The sequence below is a fragment of the Suricata suricatta genome, chromosome 3 (assembly GCF_006229205.1).
Source record: "Suricata suricatta isolate VVHF042 chromosome 3, meerkat_22Aug2017_6uvM2_HiC, whole genome shotgun sequence".
NCBI lineage: Eukaryota > Metazoa > Chordata > Mammalia > Carnivora > Herpestidae > Suricata > Suricata suricatta.
In genome coordinates, this window is record NC_043702.1 from 138,140,400 (window position 1) to 138,161,529 (window position 21,130).

General features: G+C 40.0%; 1 protein-coding gene and 1 long non-coding RNA gene across 8 annotated transcripts in view; one reads left to right on the plus strand and one right to left on the minus strand.

Moving 5' to 3' along the window:
- LOC115288201 overlaps window positions 1-1,524 on the minus strand; it is a 19,107-nt gene extending 17,583 nt beyond the window's left edge. Inside the window, exon 1 of the long non-coding RNA XR_003906860.1 lies at window positions 1,115-1,524. This is a non-coding gene — a long non-coding RNA (uncharacterized LOC115288201). The remainder of the gene's footprint in view (window positions 1-1,114) is intronic.
- ANGEL2 (angel homolog 2) lies at window positions 1,296-20,815 on the plus strand. Of its 7 annotated transcripts, none has more exons than XM_029935295.1 (9): window positions 1,296-1,546; window positions 4,156-4,481; window positions 9,060-9,316; window positions 10,288-10,357; window positions 11,446-11,867; window positions 12,888-13,014; window positions 13,428-13,485; window positions 16,387-16,550; window positions 16,866-17,192. In XM_029935295.1, the coding sequence occupies exons 1-9, from the start codon at window positions 1,488-1,490 to the stop codon at window positions 16,898-16,900; spliced, it is 1,518 nt and encodes a 505-aa protein (XP_029791155.1). In that variant the 5' UTR covers window positions 1,296-1,487; the 3' UTR covers window positions 16,901-17,192. The 7 variants fall into 7 exon arrangements, with proteins under 7 accessions (XP_029791155.1, XP_029791152.1, XP_029791156.1 ...); XM_029935292.1 differs by lacking the exon at window positions 16,866-17,192 and adding an exon at window positions 18,623-20,815 and having other exon boundaries at window positions 1,299-1,546; XM_029935296.1 differs by lacking the exon at window positions 16,866-17,192 and adding an exon at window positions 18,623-20,815 and having other exon boundaries at window positions 1,299-1,546; window positions 9,060-9,178.
- Window positions 20,816-21,130: the final 315 nt, after the last annotated feature.

Genomic DNA, 21,130 nt, shown 5'->3' on the forward strand with positions numbered 1-21,130 from the left:
GACATATGCAGAGTGGTGAAAAATGTTGTCTATTCCCGACTGAGGCTGAAGGAAGCAAAGCTTGCCATCTTGTTTCAGCTCTCACACTATAAACAACTGTCCTCTTCATAGTCTATTTAGTACCATGTTTTTCACATTTTTGTGCTTTCTGTTGGTGATCTTGCTGTTTAAAATGGCCCGCAAGGGTAGTGCTGTAGTGCTGTCCTAAGTGCTTAGTCTCCTAAGCACAAGAAGTCTGTGATGTGCCTTATGGACAAAATAAACATGTTAACTAAGTTTCCTTCAGGTCTGAATTATAGGGCTCATGGCCACAAATTCAATGTTAAGGAGTCAAAAATATATGTGTCTTTAAGCAGAAACATATTTTTTAAAAGTTATGCATCAATCAGGTGACTAAAATGTGACCAGAGACTCAAGGGAACCTAGCCCTGTATTTATTTCCACTAGAGACAATGGTTTGGTATTCCCTAATTTAGTGTTGGCAGTAACTTCATAGAACATTAACTATCATAAATGATGGCAATCAACTATAGTTATACTGAAGGAAAATGTTTTTCAAATACATTCGATTTCCTAATTACAAAAGAACAAAAAAGCCTTCCCAAGAAATTACTCCATTCACTGCTCTCCCAAAGAGCCTAAAAAAGCAGTAATTCTGCCTTGCAGTTGCCTTTCCTCCCTCGCCACTTTATTCTTCCTTCTTCCTCAGTTTCTCTCTCTCTCCCTCTCTCTCAGAAGGGTCTCCACCTAAAGAACGTTTTCCAATAATCTAGAATCCTATACTACTATTGAGAGAGAGACTACATACATACACACACACACACACACACACACACACACACACACACTTAAAAGTGAGCCCTGCGGATGTGTGAGAGAGACTACACACACACACACACACACACACACTTAAAAGTGAGCCCTGCGGATGTGTGAGAGAGAGACTACACACACACACACACACACACACACTTAAAAGTGAGCCCTGCGGATGTGTTCCAAAATGAACTGCAAAAATCTCTGGTATCACAGTTCTACGAAAACAGAATTCCCCACCTGGGGCGTCTGCCTTTTGAACCTCCTAAGAATATCATAAAAATACGCTAAAACACACCTTTTTCTTCTTAGCTCTCACGAAGTCACCACCCCCTACCCTTCCGTAGGTCTACGCAAAGCTGTTTGGCCCTTAGTTCTTGTTTCTTTAAGACAGAAGTCGGGCGTCTGCCCTATTTCGAAATGGCCGTCTACGCTTCTCCCGCTCTGCGCATGCTGCTTGAATACAATTCGGCGTTGTAATTCGCAGACTTCCGCGGAGCAAGATGGGGACTTGGCGGCCGGCAGCCCGATCCTCCCAGCATGCCTTGCAGCCGGGCCGGGAGTCCCGACGTCTAGTGATGGGGAGCTCCTGGTGCTTTCGGCCGCCGGACCGGGCGTAGAGGCTGAGGTTGAGCGCCGAGCCTGGGAATCGGACGTCCGCAGAGGGGAAAATGGAAGCGTGGCGCTGTGTGAGGAGAGGCTACGGCCGCTGTGTGGTGGGAAGAGGCCGGTCAGTAGGGCTGGGTGACAGGAGGGAGGAGGGAGGGGCGGGGGCGGGCGGCCCGGGGTAACCCGGGGCGGGGCGGGCTGGGAGGGGGGAGGAAGGAGGAGGAAGAGGGTCCGGGCGGCGGTGCCGCCGGGACGAGCCTTCGGAGACCCCCCGAGGGATAGGTAAACCCGGCGCGCTGCCGGCGGGACGCTCGGCCGACGGGGTCCGGCCCGGGCCCGGAGCGATCGGTCGCCCGCGGGGCTCGTGCCTTCCCGACCTGGCTGGGGCTTGGGGCCCCGGCCCACTTCCCCCAGTCCTGCCCCCGAGCCAGCCTGAGCCCCCGCCCCGGTCCCCGTCCTCCTCCCAGGCCTCAGCACCCGCCGGCAGCTGAGCGTCCGCGGGGAGGCCGCTGGTCCGCAGTAGGTCCAGGGGTGGCCTGACCCGGAGAGAGGCGCGCGCGTCGCACGCACGCCTGGGGGTTGGTTTGCGATGTTAGTGTCTCTCTCAAACTTTAGTCATTTGTGTAACTAGCCTTTACGATTATTACCAAATTCTCGTTCCACATTTGTGCTTACTGCGTTTTTCTTGAAATTGACTTATTTTTGAAAAAGCACTGCAGTAGTGCAGCCTGTATTAACAACGCCCCAAGCAGTATCCACGAAATCTCCGGTTTGATGTACTGATTACGGGGTTTTTCCTAATAAATCGTTAGATGTGAAGAATCGAAAAGTTTAAATGTGTACCATATGAAACGAACTGGTGTACCGCACCTGGGAAACAGCACTATATTAATTGCTATGTTATGGGGACCCGGTTCTAATTTTCTATAGGAGGGGTCTTCAAGACAGTTAATTTCAACAGTGTTTTCCTGAGTACCAGCTGTCTGCCAGGCACTGTGCTAGGCACTTGGGAAGAGACCAGGATTAAAATGAGTAAGAAAGCTCTGGTCTTGAAGGCGCTTATCATCTTAAGAGAAGAAGATGTCTCTATAAGTAACTACAAATATAGAGAATAAGTTTCGCAGCACACGTATTGTATTTCAGTCTGGTAGCTTATTTGGATGGTCCAAGCACCCAAATCTCTATGGCTTTCAGAGTTGTCACTTAGCAGAATAGTCTGCCCATGTCATGCCTTTAAAGATTGACAATTAAGTTGAATTTAGAGAACAATTTGAGAATGCATAAACAGCAAAAGTATATAATAAAAATTTTAAATGCCTTTAAAATGAAATGAACGTATAAAAGTTAGATAACAGTAACTACTATTTAAGCTAAATTTCTTTGGTGGTAGAAGTGGACATTATTAACATTATCTTGGAAGTATACCTTTAATGAATTCTAGGAAAGAATAGAAGTCCCCTGAATCCAATCTTTTTGCCAGAATAGTATGGTGAGAAGATGGTGTTTGCGTTATATTGTTTCTTAAGAGAGCCTGAGAACAACATACCTATTCAAGTTAATGATAACGCTACTTTGGAGATATTTTGGATGATCAGTAAATTGGTGCTGTTGGGTTTGGAGTGTTGTTGAATTGTTAATGAGTAAGTGCTATCCCATTTCATTTCCCTAAAGGAGAAGCATGCCATAAAATAAAAAATAAATAAATAAAAAATAGAAAAATGAATTATCCATCTACTGATTAATAAGAGAGGTAGTTTGGTGAAGTTGTGATAGGTTTTTGTTTTCCTAGCTATACAAATATTTGGAAAATGTAATCTTGGTAAAAAAAAACAAAAACTGTTCAGAAACCTGTTTTTACTCCAAACCCAAGTTGGATGAGAGCTTGGCTTTACTTGCAGTCAGCTTATGTATTCCATAGTGATTTAACTATTATGTTTGCTGTGGATTTTATTTATCCAGAGTTTATTAGATACTAGAAAGCGACTCTGAAGACCAGTTTGATGGTTAATCTCTCGGTTGAACTGAGGACTTTTTGAAGTGCATGTGGTGTTTTGGGAGCCTGGTGGATTCTGTTAGGTATTTAGAATACCATTCATAGGTGTTGGAGGACTGCTTTGAGATACTGCTACTGATAATTAAATCATGGCCGCTCTCACCCATCCATAGATCTTGAAGATTTTTATTTTAGATTCATATTTTTTTCTTTTCTTTTTTTTTAATGCTTTATTTATTTTTGTTACAGAGAGAGACAGAGCATGAGAAGGGGAGGGTCAGAGAGAGGAGACAGAGAACCGGAAGCAGGCTCCAGGGTCTGAGCTAGCTGTCAGCACAGAGCCTGACGGGGGGTTCGAACCCACGAACATGAGATCTGACCTGAGCCGAAGTCAGAGGCTTAACCGACTGAGCCACCCAGGCGCCCCCCTTTTTTTTTTCTTTTTGAGAGAGAGAGAACACACTAGTAGGGGAGAGAGGTAGAGGGAGACAGAGACAGAAAGAGAATCTTAAGCACGCACCATTCTCAGCCCAAAGTCTGATGAGGGGCTCGATCCCACCACCATGAGATCATGACCTAAGCCAAAATCAAGAGACGGACACTTAACCAACTGAGCCACCCTAGAAGTCAGATTTTAAATATCAGACATTATTTTTCCTTGAGGAAACAGATTTGGATTTTATGTGCTATCGCTGAACAAATAGTGGTACCTCAAGGAGTGTATTTATTTCTTTTAGATACCCCATGTTTTCCCATCACCAGAAGAGTCTGGGCAGAGACTGGACTACACCGTGGGAGAATCTGCAAAGGTGTTGCTGGAACAGACATATTTCTAGTTGTATGAGGTGGCCCGGACATTATTCTCGTGCTCCTTACCCATACTTCAGTAGTAGGCATTTTTCACTACATTGGAGACCATCTTGTTTGTTTGAGTCTAGAACTCCGTTTCAGTACTGGAACTGGAGACCTGACAGCCTGAGCCACACCTCTTTGCTTCATCTCTCTAGTTACATCATGAACTCTGAGGGAGATGAGCCTTCATCAAAACGAAGAAAACACCAAGGTAAAGGTGACGTTTATCTTGGTGGAGAAATAGACGTAAGCCATAGAATGATGGAAACTTTCCTATCTAATAATCCTCCAGGTTTTGGAGGGGTTCAGTATTTATTTTCAGCCAGTAGTTTTCTATTAGGAAAAAGGAAAAAAAAATTTAATGATATTTTGATTTATATCTACTTTTATCTTTTGTGTATTTGTTACAGTAAAAATAGAAGAAACCATATATATGTGTATATATATATATATATATATATAGAGAGAGAGAGAGAGAGAGAGAGAGAATGAGGTTGGGAATGTAGGACTAGATTAAAACATTAAGTTTAATTTAAGAATAATGATCAAATCCAGAGATCCTTAGACTTTCTAGAAATTGGTAAATGTTCTTCATAATCCACAGAGCTATAAAAAATTCCATTTCAGGTTTTTATTATTTACTTATATACTTTAAAGATTTTATTTTTAAGTAATTTCCACACCCAACATGGGACTCGAACTCACAACTGTGAAATCGAGTCACACATTCCACTGACTGAACCAGGCACCCCTCATGTTTTTATTTTTAATGCTAACCTTTTTATGTAAGACCAAAGGATATTCTTAAATACACACAGTCATTAAACAAAAGATATTCTTTTACAGAGTAAGATTTTAGCTTATTCAATGTATCTCTTGTCGTAGAGTGTTAGATATAATCTTGAGTCTGTGGGACATTTTATCTATTCTTTTAATAGGGGAACCACATCTTATTCAACTTTGAGAATGAGTTTTTTCTAAATATGTTGATTGTTTCTAGTTTTGTCAGATTCTTTACAATCCACTAGACTCCCTCTGTGCTGCCTCTTCTCCCAAAGCATATATGAATTATCTAAGTGGAACTTGGAGTTGTTTTTCTTACTGAGCCATGGTTTTCAGTGAAGATAATTCCTCTGGGGATATTTGAAAATGGACTGTGTGTTTCTGTGTAGAGAGCTGATATAAGTTTGTCAAAGGAAGACATAACAGAGTGAGTCTTACTTGGAAGTCAGGGCTTGAAGATTAGCCAGAGGATTAATTAGCGCTCTTTTGAGTAGAAATTCTACTATACATTTGAGTAGAAATTGTAAGCACTGAAAGTGAAAATCTATTTGTATAATACTTAACCACAGCATGTGTTCATACACCAACATTTGTTTGAATGAACGACAGGTGTATTTAGAGGCATTAAAATTAGGTTCCTAAAGAACAGTCCATCCATAACCTGTAAATCTAGGGCTGTATGATGACATAAGATTGCCTTTCATTCATTGTTCATCAGGTCAGCCCACTGCTCTCTTGTTTGGCCTTCTGTAAATGTGGTGTGCTCCCAGGTGGAGCTGTGGCTTACCAACATAAGCATGGGCTCAGGAACCACTGCCTGCTGTCATTCTGTCCCACCGCTGATTGTGTCAACTTGGACAAGTTAGGGAGCCTCTCTGCTCCTTGGTTTCCAAGTGTGAAATAATGCCTACTTTGAAAGCCTTTTGAGGATGAAATGAGACATGTCAAAGTGCCTAATACACTGTTGGCTTCATAGTAGGTACTCAGAAAATTGTGGTGTTGTTGTTTTCCCTTTAATGGATGGGGGATGACATTTACATACTGACAAACTTTGACTGCGACCTGACTCTTTATATGTCCATTCTTCCTAGGTATTGTGAATAAGGAAAATGCTCTTCGTTAAGCCATATTTGTGACTTCCGATAATTCACTAATACTTTTCAATCAAGAGAACAGCCTTCTAACTTGCCTATCACTTTAAAGTGGTATTTGAAGGAATTGTGTGACACAATTATGACTTTTTAATTAGGCACCCTAAAAACCTGATCAGGCCTATTGCTTACTTTCTTTGATTCATCTGTCTTCTCTGCTGTGATCACCTTGTTCCTCCTGACATGGAAGGTATATAAGCTTTTGTAGTGTGACTTTATGTTGTGAAGTGTACTCAGGCCAGAGACTGTCCTCTCTAGAAGTCGTTCGCAAATTGTCTTCCACGGAACCCTAGCTCTCAAACACATTTCTGTATGTTTATTAAAAGCAAATGTGGTCAGGAGAAAATATGTATTTACCCCATCATCCCAGCCCCAGTCTCTCAGGGATGATGGTCATGACACGAAAAGTAATGCCAAGGAGTTGTACAATCCATGAAGTTTGAAAGCCACTCTATTAATTAGCTAATCTGATAGTTTCAGTTACTCCAAAAGAGGACCTGCAGAAAGAGTTGGCTTACAAACACTAGTCGGGACTCTACAAATCTCAATGCATTTATGTGCTGTTACATATACATATTTAAAGGAAAATATGAACAACTTTTTTGGGCCTTCATTTTTCATATCTTAATATGATGGTGGCACCAGGGTAGGGCTGTAACTCTGTGATAGTGGCTTGCATTTTGTTTGCATGACTAGAGCCCTTTACACCTCGTGAACATACGAAAACTGTGATTTGTGGCTAAAAACTGTCCTAGGCAGTCCCCAATTTATGAATGAACTGTGATCTAGATAGTTAGTTCTTGAGAATCAGTTGTTGATCATCAATTTTCATTTTCCCCATACCAACTGTGTTACAGATGTCAGAGTAGTTATGCGGAGTGTCCAGTTAGCTGTAGCTCTGGGCCTTTGCAGGTAGGATTCTCTGTATTCAGGGAAGGCTAGGGAAGAGGATGGTTTCTGTCCCTTTCCTGGGGATAGAACAAGCTCTAGGCTAAGTCCTGTAATCATTGAAGGCTTTGTTTGGTTTTCTTTCCTTCCACCTTTTTTTTCTTTACCCTTCTCTTCAGGTTCTTAGTACCTTCATGGTATTGTGCCCAGACCTCACTATTCCTAAAAATTATCTTCCTCTTCCAGCCTCTGGTCAAAATTTCTGTCCCCTCCATGCAGTAGTATTAAACATATTTACCAGAGGGTATTTTTAAGATTTCACTTTATTGGCATTTCTATAGAATATATTGATATTCTGATTGTAAATATATCATTATAGAAAATTTAGAAAAATCACCCACAGTCCTTCCACTCAGAAATAACTGCTCTTAAATATACTGGTGTTTCCTTTTGGTCTTTTTCCCCCTCGGTACAGAATATTTTTCCTCAATTTAATTTTGAACTAGGGGAATCCTAGCCTTTGTAATCCAGTGACGCGAAAACCTTCCTACAGGAGAAGGGAGATGTTCTAGGGCTGAGGTTTTTCCTGTAATCTTAATCATACTTGAAAGTCCATCTCGAAATGTTTTCCCAAGTTCTTCGCTTGTTTTCCCCTTCTGTTGAGCTCACAGACTCTCTAGGAAGTCAGCTACAGCCCTCCGCTCTACCAGCTGAGCCATCGCAGGGACTCATAGACTCTCTAAAAGTGCCACATTTTTCTCCATGGTTTTCATGGCAGTAAGAGTATCCTCCTTAATGGTGGGATGAGGGAGACAAGGTCAAAGGGGTGTGTGTATGTACATTTGTGTGTGTGTGTGCAGCTCGTTTCTAAGTCAAGGAACACCTATAGTTGCAAAATCTCATGCTCTCAGATTCTCTTGTCATCACTGTGTCTTTGCAGAATGTAAACTATCACATACTCCTGGTCGCTCACTGTATGCCGGGTTCTTCAACCAGCCCTTCCCTAGCATTCTGCACCTGTGTTCTCGCTCACTTTCGCGTTGGTGTCCATTGAAAAGAATCGTTGTATTCATTTTGTTTGCATCGTTCCACTAAATACGGCTTCCACATACTGCCATCATGCACCCTTCATTCATGTCGAAAACAGAATTCTGAGATAAATTCTTGCTAGAACTTAATCATTTGGTGATCTTATCTTACTCAAAATAAAATAAAATACAGTGTGAAATCATCTTATTGAAAAGCCAACTGTAACATACAAATACAGTTGACCTTTGAACAACACACAAACTGTGTAGGTCCACTTACACATGTACTTTTCTGAAAAATATGACACAGCACTGTAAATTAATTTTCTCTTCTTTATGATATTCTTAATAACATTTTATTTTCTCTAACTTACTTGATCGTAAGAATACAGTGTATAATACATATGTTATATGTTAATCTACTGTGTATGTTACCAGTAAGACTTCCCATCAACGGTATAGTCTATTACTAGTTAAGTTTTGGGGGAGTCAGAAGTTTTATGCAGATTTTCTACTGCAGGGTTGGGGGTGCCCTAGGTCCCTCCGCTCCCTGCATTGTTCAAGGGTCAACCGTATGTTGTTATGGTTAGAAAGTTGCTGAGCTTGTCTGGTGGAGCCACTTCTTAACCCCAAGTAAGTGAGAAATGAGGACCCCTTTTCAGTCTTAGCTCTATTAACACACTCTCAGTCTCCAAAATGACTTGCCAGATCCTTTTAAGGTTGTTTTGTACCTGTTGGTCAGTCATTATATCACTTTACTGTCTTTGTAATCAATTTGATGACAAATTCTAGTTATTTAGGGCTATGTTGCCATTTCCTAGGGGAAAATATTCTGTTCATTGCCTGTAGGAGTTTTTAAAAGACAAGAAAAAACATACAGGAAAATTTATGGTTTGTTTTTCATTAACTCTTTATATGTTGTTCAATGTATTTTAACAGGCACAATACAACGGCATTGGGAATATATATGTAACCATAATAAGGACAAGACGAAGATCCTAGGAGACCAAAATGTTGACCCCAAATGTGAAGACAGCGATAACAAGTTTGACTTTTCGGTGATGTCCTATAATATACTTTCACAAGATTTATTGGAAGACAATTCACATCTCTATAGGCACTGCCGGCGGCCAGTTTTACACTGGAGTTTTAGGTTTCCCAATATTTTGAAAGAAATTAAACATTTTGATGCAGATGTAAGTGCAGAATATCTTCAAAATTCTTCACATAAGAAAAGTTCACTTGGGTACTGAATGATTTTATCCCTTTTGTTTGTGGTAGAAGGTTTTTGGTTTGTTTGGGGTTTTTTGGGGTTTTTTTTTTTGGTTATTTATTTATTTCTTTTTGAGAGAGTGCAATCAGGGGAGGGGCAGAGAGAGGGAGAGAGAGAGAGAGAGAGAGAGAATCCCAGTCAGGCTGTGTGCTGTGTGAAGCCCCACAGAGCCTGATGTGGGGCTTGAGCTCACAAACTATGAGATCATGACCCAAGCTGAAACCACGAGTCAGACACTTAACTGACTGAGCCACCCAGGCACCCTGAGGAAGGATTTAAGCGTAGTGATGGAACAGTTTTTAACAACATAGAGTCATATGCTAAGGGTTGTTGGTATACATAATCATTAAATTTTCAAAAAAGATCCAAGAAGTTCTACTTATCAGTCAGTTTTGAGACAGGTACTGGCAACATATTAGGTATTTAGGAACTGTTACCTTTGACTTGAAATGTAAATCATTCTTATAAAAATCTAGAGGATGGCATTCAAACAAATCACCTTGAGAAAGTACTAGAAGGACAGTACTGAGGAACATTTTAATTCAAGAGGGACTTAGTACTAAGGAACATTTTAATTCAAGAGGGACTTAGTACTAAGGAACATTTTAATTCAAGAAAAATACTCCAACATGTAAATTAAAAATATATCTTTTGGGAAATACCAGTTTGGGATAGTAAGAGAGAGAGCTTCATATATATAAAGGCCAGGATTTGGGGGACTGATCACATTTGGAAACATTAAATTGATAGTTAAAAAGGAAAAGAGGATTGTGTCTTTTATTTCAAGTTTCATCAGGTTTTTAGAATTTTAAAAGTCTATTTTTATAGATGAAAGCACCAGAAAGTTTATATTTGCTCTCTTTGTTTTAATTCAAACCATTTTTTTCTTCCAAGGTACTTTGTTTGCAAGAAGTTCAAGAAGATCATTATGGAGCAGAGATCAGACCAAGTTTGGAATCTTTGGGTACAATGTAACTTTTATTCTAGCCAGATTGATTTTGGAAGATTTGTGTACTGTTAAAGCATAGTGTGATCATTTTGGGCAAAAAGAATTTTAATTTTGAAAAAACTTAATACCCATTTCAAAACGTAAGGAAGAGATGGAGATATTTCAAGTGGAAACTTTTGTGTTGATATAGAATTTTAATTCAAACAGAAAAGCATGTAGGAATCTCTTAATCGCTTCCTTCCCAGTAGTTGCTCTCCCTACAGCCAGACCTCTCAGATGCTGAGTTCCGTGTCAGAGTCTGGATGGCTGAGGGAAGTAGCTAAAAACCTGCTGATGAGTGAACACTTCTAGAAACCGTGCATCTGTTTGAGAAATGCTGCCTACTTTGCATTCATTCCTCAGCAAATATTTTTTGAACGCCTCCTATATCCTACGCACTGGTCTAAGCAGTGTTGGTACAGCAGTGAGCCAGATAGATGAAAAGTCTCTGTCCTTATGGAGCCTACGTTTTGGTGGAGGAAGGCCGACAACAAATAAATGCTTAAGTAGCACGTTAGGTAATGATAATTTCGGAGAAAAGCGGGCAAGTAGAATGGATCAGGTTTCAATTTTACACAATGATCGGAGAAGGTAGGCAACATTTGAGCAAAGACTTAAAGGAGATGGAGGAACAAGCCATGCCTAGAGCATTCCAGACAGTAGAAATGGCAAAGCCAAGGCCCTGAGGTAGGAGTGCTTCAAGGCAGGTGAGGGGGCAGGTGGGTGTTGACGATGGGGAAGAGTTACAGGCAGAAAGGTCAGAGACGTACCATGGTGGGGGCGGGGGTGGCAAATTATCCTGAGCCCTACAGCCTTTGTCACAACTTTTATGAGGATGGAAATGAGAGCATGAGAAGGCACATTAACATACTGAAGACTAAAGTCTGCAAGTAAAGAGACCCATTCCCAGGACCTAGACTCAGTCCCAAACTTAACATCCTACATTATTAATGTTTTGCAAAATACACTTTGATAAACATTGTTCAAAGGTCCCAGGAGAGCTGTGTTTTGCCATATATATGTCTGTATGGCAGTCCCTCGTGTTAAATATTCCTTTCTTGTAGGTTATCACTGTGAATACAAGATGCGGACAGGAAGGAAACCCGACGGCTGTGCCATTTGCTTCAAACATTCCAAGTTTTCCCTCCTGTCAGTGAACCCAGTGGAGTTCTACCGCCGGGATGTCCCTCTGTTGGACAGAGACAACGTGGGCCTAGTGTTACTCCTGCAGCCCAAACTTGCAAGCGCTGCCTCGCCTGTGATCTGTGTAGCTAACACACACCTGTTGTATAACCCAAGGCGGGGGGATATTAAGCTGACCCAACTGGCGATGCTTCTGGCAGAGATTTCCAGTGTTGCCCATCAGAAAGACGGCAGCTTCTGCCCTATCGTCATGTGCGGTGACTTTAATTCTGTTCCCGGTTCTCCACTCTATAGTTTCATAAAGGAAGGGAAATTGAATTATGAAGGACTCGCCATCGGAAAGGTAAGTGCTTGCTTCATCGTTAGGAGGAGGTGGTCTGTCTGTTCACTGTAGCGTGATGATCGTCGTCACAGGGCTGTTTGGAAACCTCAGATGACCCTGTACCCTCAGGTCACCAAGCTATGATGATTTTCCCCAACTACTAATGAGTAATCGTGTTGACTTGGTTGAATTTCAGCTTTCCCATCTATCCACGGTAACAGTCTGCATGGAGGAAAGGGAGGCAGCACACACTCCTAATTGGGGGAGAAGAAGAAAAAATAAAAGCATTGACAGACAGTACTTCTTAAAGGGGCGGTTGGCCAGCTCAGTAGAGCATGTGACTCTGGATCTCAGGGTCATGAGTTCAAGCCACGTTGGGTGCAGAGCCTCCCGAAAAACTAAAAATTAATAAAAAAAAATACTTCGTAAATAAGGAACTATTCATAAGGGGGCAGAATGGAATTTTGAATGCTGGATGTGGGCAATAGAGTTAGCAAAACAGTAATTTAGTATTTCTTTAGTCTGCACATCTTCCTTTTCATAATGGTAAATATTTTAATTCCTTAGCTGACTCTATCTCCTGTTGATCCCATGTTTTTTTCTTCATTATGCTCTCTGTTACTTGCTTCAGATCTTTTATTTGATCTTCAGGATTTTAACCACAATAAACTCTCCACCACTGAGTTTTGACTGATAGTTTAAAATTTTGCAAGAGTTGACCTCTCTGAGTATTTTACATAATAGGAGCTCTGTTGCAGGTAGCAAAAGAGTAGGGGCGCATTAGTCCAGAGCTATAGACCATGTAGATGTCCAAATTAGAATAACATGTATGGGAAAAGATGGCCATTTTATGTAAATAGTAATTTTTTCTGAACTGTATTCGAACAAGATTTTATAAGCACAAATAATCACTTATTATGGTAAAGAATGGGTACTATTTTCCATTCTTGGATTTCCTCTTCTTATTTAAGACATAGACTTTTCGATACATAAACTATTTAAACTCTATTCACTTAAGATCCCTGTTGGAATTTTGTTTAGGTATCTGGCCAGGAACAGTCTTCACGGGGACAAAGAATTTTATCTATTCCAATTTGGCCCCCAAACCTGGGTATCTCACAGAACTGTGTGTATGAGGTACAGCAGTTACCAAAAGTAGAAAAGACAGGTAAGTGCTCGCAGTATATTTTGGCAGTCTCCTCGGCAATAGTGTGCCCCTGGAAGACATAAATCTAGATTTTTCAAGGGATACCATCTCAGGAAAGAATATTCATATAGAAAAACATAATGCTTACTTGCTTAATTCTTTTTTTTAAAGAGCTCTAAATTTACCATTTTTAAGTTGACCTTCCAGAATTATCTGCATGAATTACTTGCATGTTGTTTTGGAAATTTGCCTTTCAGTTTTGCTAATTATGGAGATCATCAAAACATAGAGCTTCCCAGATGAAACATTTAACTAGGCATCCTGTCTAAACTAGATACATCTTAAATATTGTTCCTAGAGTCAGAGGACTATTCTGTGGCAAACTAGAACAAAACAGTGTATTGATAGTTTAATCTGTCTCTTTGTTCTTACAGACAGTGATCTGACACAAACAGAGCTGGATAAAACAGAGGTCCTAGTGACGGCCGAAAAGTGAGTTTTAGAAGGCAGCAGTAGGCATTTACTGACCTCAGTTTGGTAAAAAAAAAAAAAAATGGTTTCTTATAAATCGCTTTGGATAAAACATGAAAATTATGTTATTCCATGGTGGTGAAGAATGCTGGCTCTTAAATCAAATAGACCTGCGCTCCAGTCCTAACTTTGCTACATTTTAGCTGTGTAATTTTGATCAAGAAACCTAACACCTCTGAGATTCAGTCTCCTTATCTGTAATTTGGGTAGTTGTGAGGATTGCATGAGACCAAGCATGGAAAGCTTGATGTTTGACTCATACTAGAGGCTTAAGCAGTACACTTTAAAGCAAACAGCCTGTCCACAGACCTGGAGCAGCTAGCACTCTGAAATTACTTGCTATTACATACTTAACAAAAGGTCAAGATCACAGGAAAATACCTTTAAGATTTCAAGAGAATGTTTAGCCTCCCTTGACTTTCTAGATCTCAAAACAATCTAGATCTCAAAAAAGGATATGCCAGTGTAAATAATTATATTTAAATTTTATAAGTACTTTCTAAAAATATTTGTATCTCTTAAACTACAGGAAAAGGTTGTCAAAGGTGGAGGGGTGAAGGTGCCTGGATTACCTAGGATTGAAGATGCAGGAATATTTGGGGCCATGGTTGAGAAACAGATGTGTGTTAATACAACAGGATGGAGACTCGGTCTTGTCTCTTTGGGACAGTCTTGAAATGTCTTAACATTATAATGTAGCTCTTTTATTACTTTTTTATTTCTTGTTTTAACATTTACATTTACAAATTAGCATCACCTCTTACTCATTTTATCTGCTTTCTTCTCAGTCTTACTATATTTTGTATACCTTGTTTTGAGAAAATATTCCCTCATATATAAGAACCTAGTAAGATAGGAAATAGTATTTTTTGAATTTTTTAAAATTCATGATTAAACCTTTCAAATATAGTAAAAACTTCCCTGAGTAAGATTAATAAAAAGGCTAATCTGACTAGCAAATATTTGCTTTTGAATAATTCTAAAATATTCTTATAACAAAATGAAGTATAAAAAAAGATACTTTTAAGTATCTATATATAAATATACTGTGCTTATATGTAGAGCTTATATCTATAAGCCAAAAAATTGATAATAAGAGAACGGTTTGCAGAAAACTTATTTTACATTTAATAGTATTGTAAATATAAGTCCTTAGACATAAAATGTCACTAAAACTAAAAAGTAAGGGCATTTTGAAAGAATTACCTTTGTTCTTTGACATTGAGCTTTTTTTTTTTTTTTTTTAATGTTTGTCTCTGAGACAGACATACAGACAGAGTGCGAGCAGGGAAAGGGCAGAGAGAGGGAGACACAGAATCTGAAGACAGGCTCCAGGCTCCAAGCTGTCATCATAGAGCCCAACACAGGGCTCGAACTCAGGAACTGTGAGATCATGACCTGAGCTGAAGTCAGATGCTTAACTGACTGAGCCACCCAGGATTCCCTGACATTCGTCTTTTTAAAAAGCAGGGCAGCTTCTTTACATGTGTTTCTCAAGCACCTAAGATAGTACTTAGAACTTAGTAGATATTTCTTAAATGTTTGTTGAATTTTAAAAAGTTAAAAAATTTTTTTTCATGATATAAAAGATCTCTCATCTTTAAGATGTGTTTATAGGAAATGATTTTTAAACCTTTTATTTAGTACATATGTGTTTGTAGCATAGGATAAGTATAAACCATTACCGAAGCTGTTTTAAGATGCAGTACAAACTTATCTGTTATATCATAGCAAGAATTAGAAAAAGGTAGCCCCTCTGACAATGAAAGTCTGGCAGGTTCTAGATAACGTTCATAATGGCCACTTTTTCTTTTTAAATTTTTTAAATGTTTTATTTATTTTTGATACAGAGAGAGACAGAGCATGAGAGGGGGAGGGGCAGAGAGAGAAGGAGACACAGAACCGGAAGCAGGCTCCAGGCTCTGAGCTGGCTGTCAGCACAGAGCCTGATGCGGGGTTCGAACCCACGAACGTGAGATCTGACCTGAGCCGAAGCCTGGGGCCACCCAGGTGCCCCAAGGCCACTTTTTCTTAAAAACACAGCAGGAGTACCTGGGTGGCTCAGCTGGTTGGGCATCTAACTCTTGATTGTAGGCTCAGGTCATGCCCTCCGGGTCGCAGGATCGAGCTCTGCATCAGTTCTGCACTGAGCATGGATCCTGCTTAAGATTCTCTCTCTTTGTTTCTCTCTCTTCTCTCTCTCTTTTTCTCTCCCTCTCACCCCTCCTCTCTCCCCCTCCGCCTTCTCCCTCCGCACCTCTCCCCTGCTCCTGTGCTATCTCTGTCATTAAATTAAGTATCCTTTAAAAAACACAACAAATAACTTATAAATTGTTTTAGGATGCATATTAGTAAGTAGAGGCTCTCAAATATGTCACAATTAATAATAAATCACATTAATATGTTAATTATTGGGCTTTTTCCCCTCTGTGTGTCACAGCCTTGTTAATGGGTTTTGGATATCTCTGCATGAATAAATGAATGCCAAATTGTGATACTGTCTCTTTTAAAAAGCTTGTCTGAATGCCTGGCTTTGTCAGGAAATTAAGGGCACAAGTGCTTTAAAAAGGAGGAATTCTAGGGGTGCCTGGGTGGCTCAGTCAGTTGAGTCTCCGACTTCAGCTCAGGTCATGATCTCATAGTTCATGGGTTCAAGCTCCGTGTCAGGGTCTGCACTGACAACCTGGAGCCTGCTTCAGATTCTATGTCTCCCTCTCTCTCTGCCCCTCCCCTGTTCACACTCTGTCTCTCTTTCAAAAATAAATAAACATTTAAAAAATATATATAAATAAATTCCTAGGAGAAACTCTAAAAATCAAGAAAAACTTGATGGATGCTCAACATTTACTCGTTTCCCTTTAGATTATCTTCACATTTACAACACCATTTCAGCTTGTCGTCTGTTTATTCACATTATTTTCCTGACACTGGAATTCCAGAAGTGACCACTTGTCATTCCCGAAGTGCCATAACTGTGGATTATATTTTCTATTCTGCTGCAAAGGAAGACGTCGCTGGGCAGCCAGGTAAAGAGTGCGTGTGGTCTGCCCCCGTGCGTGAGGACACAGTAACTAAAACCTCAGGGTCGGCTCACCATCCAGGTGACGTTCTAGATTTAAAAGTTTAAAATATTTTGAAGTTGGTACTATATTTGAGTCAATCAGCTAATCACCTGCAAAACAGAGGCAGTGATGCACCTCAAAGCAAATGATTGCCTGAGAATTCTGTCCTTCACACGACCTTCCAGTTCCAGTCAGCTGCTGAGTTGTGGGTCTCTCGTGCCCTTGGTTTTTATTTTATTGACTTTACTTGCCATAAATGTACCGTTTCTCTTGTGACAACAACATCAGACAGCTTGGTACTTAGGTGTTACTAAGACATACTGCCTTCATTGGAGGACCTTTCTTATACTGCCAGCAATAGATAGTGTTGTCATCTCGACTCTGGAATCCTGGATCTTTCCGGAAAGATAAGTCCGTTATGTGAATATATGGTTTCAAAAAGCCAAAGTGATCAAACACTTTTCTTTGTATGATTCAATGAAAGTAAGATTTTAAGTATTAACCAAAGGATTTGATGTAGAGGAGAAAATGCTGTTTAAAATGACTGGAAGGGGTGCCTGGGTGGCTCAGTTGGTTGGGCCTCCGACTTCTGCTCAGGTCAGATCTCACGTTTGTGGGTTCGAGCCCCGCGTCGGGCTCTGTGCTGACAGCTAGCTCAGAGCCTGGAGCCTGCTTCCGGTTCTGTGTCTCCTTCTCTCTCTGCCCCTCCCCCTCTCATGCTCTGTCTCTCTCTGTATCAGAAATAAATAAAACATTAAAAAATTTTTTAAAAAATGACTGGAGGTCAAAAAATACCATTCAGAAAACTTCGAAGGTTTAAAATGTGAGCAACTGTTTTGTCTTTTCTGATTCCCTCCCCCTTTTTTGGGGACTACTTTCCTTTTCTCCTTTTTTCTCCTTGTTTGTGTTTTCCTTCCTACTGAGGATAACTTGATTAGTGATACTCAGGAGATGGTTTGCCCCTCCCCACTAGATCCAGTCTTAGGAAATCGTCTTGCTGCTTTGAATTTGCTGTAGGGGTAGTTGTCGTGCTGTAAAGTGTTCACTAGGTGGCAGGAGTGTGCCATGGATGGTCCAGCATCTCCAATGATCCTTAGAACATGTCTTCTTTCTCTACTGTGGGCACTAACTCTATGGGACCAACGTATACTAATTTTTTTTCAATGTTTATTTTTGAGAGAGAGCGCATCAGCAGAGAGAGACAGAGAGAGAATCCCAAGCAAGTTCTGCGCAGCTAGCTGTCTGTGCCACCCAACTGGTTGAGCCACCCAGGCACTCCCAAAGTTTACTAATTTATTCTCCAGTCACCCTATAAACTTCCTGCACCACTGTGGCTGAATCTGCTTTATACAACTACAGAATAGTTGATGAATGAATTTATGTAGTTGTCAATCCTAAATTACTTCTAACATTCTTATTGATACTTTCTTGTAACGATTATTTGCAGGGTATCTGGCTGGCTTCGTGGCAACACATATGACTCTTAATCCCTGGGTCATAAATTCAGGCCTCACGCTGGGTACACAGATTCATAAAAGAAATGATAAACTTTAAAAAAGATTATTTGTAGAACTGAAAACAAAAAAATCTGAACTAGAAAAAACAAACATCTGAAACTGCTGTTTCTGAGAATTATAATTAGATTATAACTCAGTATGAAATTTAATCATGGGCGCCTGGGTGGCTCAGTCAGTTAAGCATCTGACTCTTGATTTCAGTTCAGGTCATGATCCCAGGGTCATGGGATCAAGCCCCACAAGAGGCTCTGCACTGACAGCACAGGGCCTGCTTGGGATTCTCCCTCGCCCTCTTTCTGCCCCTCCTCCACTCACACTGCACTCCCTCTCCCTATATCAAAATAAGTAAACTTCAAAAAATTAAATGTAATTTAATCAGATTCTAAAAATTGTTTCCTATTAGACTTCCAGAGGGACCTGAAGTTCTACATCATTTTTTAAAAAAATAGACTTGTGTGATTCATTTAAAATGACCTGTTAACACAGTTTCACTAAATATTAATGTGTTTCTTTATGTAGGAGCTGAAGTTGCTCTGGTTGGTGGCTTGAAACTTCTGGCCAGACTATCCCTTCTTACGGAACAAGACTTGTGGACTGTCAATGGACTCCCAAATGAAAATAACTCCTCCGATCATCTGCCTTTATTGGCTAAGTTCAGACTCGAGCTGTGACTCTTCTTTGATTACATAAATACTTTTGTGTCCAGTTTATATTCTTTTTCAAAAAGTGTAAAATAGTTCTTGAGAGCCTGCATGTTTATTTTTGTGCTGTGGAGTTTCGGAAGAGGTTCTGTTAAATGCTTGAAACAGATGTCCGAAGAAATATGTTTACAACAATTTCCTTTGTAATAATGAAAACATATTTTCCTGCCAAGTGTGATCTAAACACTCCTTATTGTAAAAGAGTTGTAAATATTTTTTATTCTAAACCCCAGTAAAGTTGACAGTGATTTTTAAATATCGTGCATCCTCTTTAGTTAGTACAGAATTTCACTTGATGTTTCTGGCAAGCTTTAAAGTGGATCCAAAGTATCCTTGAGCTCTTGCAAACCACAACTCATTTCCCTTCCGGAAGGCCTGATTTCATTGTGCAGACCATCTGTCTGTCAAGTCCTAATTCATCTCCGAAATCACTGGGCCGTTCACAAGTGTCCAGCCAACCATTGTAGTTTGGTTTTGAGGGGGCTTAATAGTGCTAAAGTTGTACAAATTGCTTAATCCATCCTATTACTCTCCTGAGCCATGTAATATGTCTACATTTTGTTGGGAAATGTAGTGGATGAGTTTTATACATGCCCTCTTTTTTCCATCCTGTGAAACAGACCACCCAGCATGCCAGAGAGAGGCAGAGACTGGGTTATAACGCCTTCATTTGCCCGGCAATTTTTTTTTCCCCTTTTTTCTATTAAGTTCCAGGAAGAAATCCCTAGTTTGGGGGAGAGACTTTATTTTTCTGAACCAGTTCTGTAGAAATTTATTATATAAGGAAGCTTGTTTTTAGAACAGAGTGGCAGCTATAAGATTATTTTGGTTTTGCCTCAGATATTTAGGAAGCCCACAAAACTAGTGGGGAGATACCGACTTGGAGACCTAATACTCTCAAGTAGTAATTTTAACTGTCTTAGTGGCTTTGTTTCTAAGATGTTAGTTACTTTTTCTTTTATCACGAGGCCACAGTGTACGATGGTGCTGACCTTTTTTTTGTAAAGTGGTTAAGAGCAGTTCTAATGAGTCCCAGAGCTGGCACTATGTGAATGTTTGAATCAAAAGTTTGAAAACTGAAAAAGTAGAAATGTCCCCTTTTTTGAGACATTAGGATCAAAGAATTATGTGTGTTTTCACTAAGTAGTAATTTTATATTTGAATTCCACTGAATTATGAAAGTTTTTACAGTGAGCGTTCCTCGTAGAATGACTGTCCTGAAATTAGAAAGCTGTAGTTCCTCCAAGTGCTGGACTTAAAAGGGTTTTGTAGGAAAGTATACTGACTACAGTTATTATAAGAAAATAAATCAGATGACTACCCCAACAAGGCGTGTGGGTTATAAGGATTTGCCTAGTAAAAACTGTAATCAAGTATTTTTAAATGTTTAATTTCTCACTTTTTTGGGTTTTTACTTATAGTATTACCTGTAGTTCTAAGATTTTCTACATTTGCTAGTAATAGTTTGCAGAATATTCAATGTTCTAATTAGATATTGTTGCTGTCAAAGAATAATAGTGTAATTAGTCCCTTTTAAAATGAACTGGGGAAAGAGAAAGAAAATTCATTAAGTACTGCTTTGTGTTACGTGAGTTTATTAACAAATAATTTTGTGTATAGGTCATTGTTGACAAACTAACATCCCTGAAAACCTCTGTGAAGATTTAATGTTTTACATCCTGATTCAATATATTGATTTTAAGCCCTTTTCACATGCTTCACTTTGTAAAATTAATCCATAAAACTGCTTTCTACTTTAGCCTTTAAAGTGTAGTAGTATTTTGTGAACCGGCCATCAATGTAACCTTCCCACGGTTTTTAAAGCTGCACTAAAATTAATGATCTGTTCGTCTACTTCTGACGGTCAGAAGATTTGGGACCGCGGCTGGAACCCTGTGTTTATGTGCCAGCAGCCAAATCCCCCGCAGTCCGGAGCGCTGTACTCTCCAAGTTGTAAAATGGAAAGAGATACTGCTGAGTAATGAAACTTTGGTTTTACTTTACCTTTTGACATCAGTGTGTTTGAAATCTTGTCTTTTTTTTTTTTAAATTTAGCAGCTGTCTGCTGTTAACCCTTTGCTTTCCTAAAAACCCAAGTTAGACATCCAGAGAGTTCAGGGGCTTTGGGGAAACAGAAGTCAAGTCACTTTGTCCCCATGAATCACCTAATTAATTATTACACTGGTGCATCTGTGCCTGAAGGTTCTGTGGCAGGTGTACCAAGCTGCATATGCTGGGCCGTTGCCCTGTCTAAACTATTTCAGGCACGCCTGGGGGGCTCAGTCCATTAAGTGTCCAGCTTCGGCTCAGGTCATGATCTCACAGT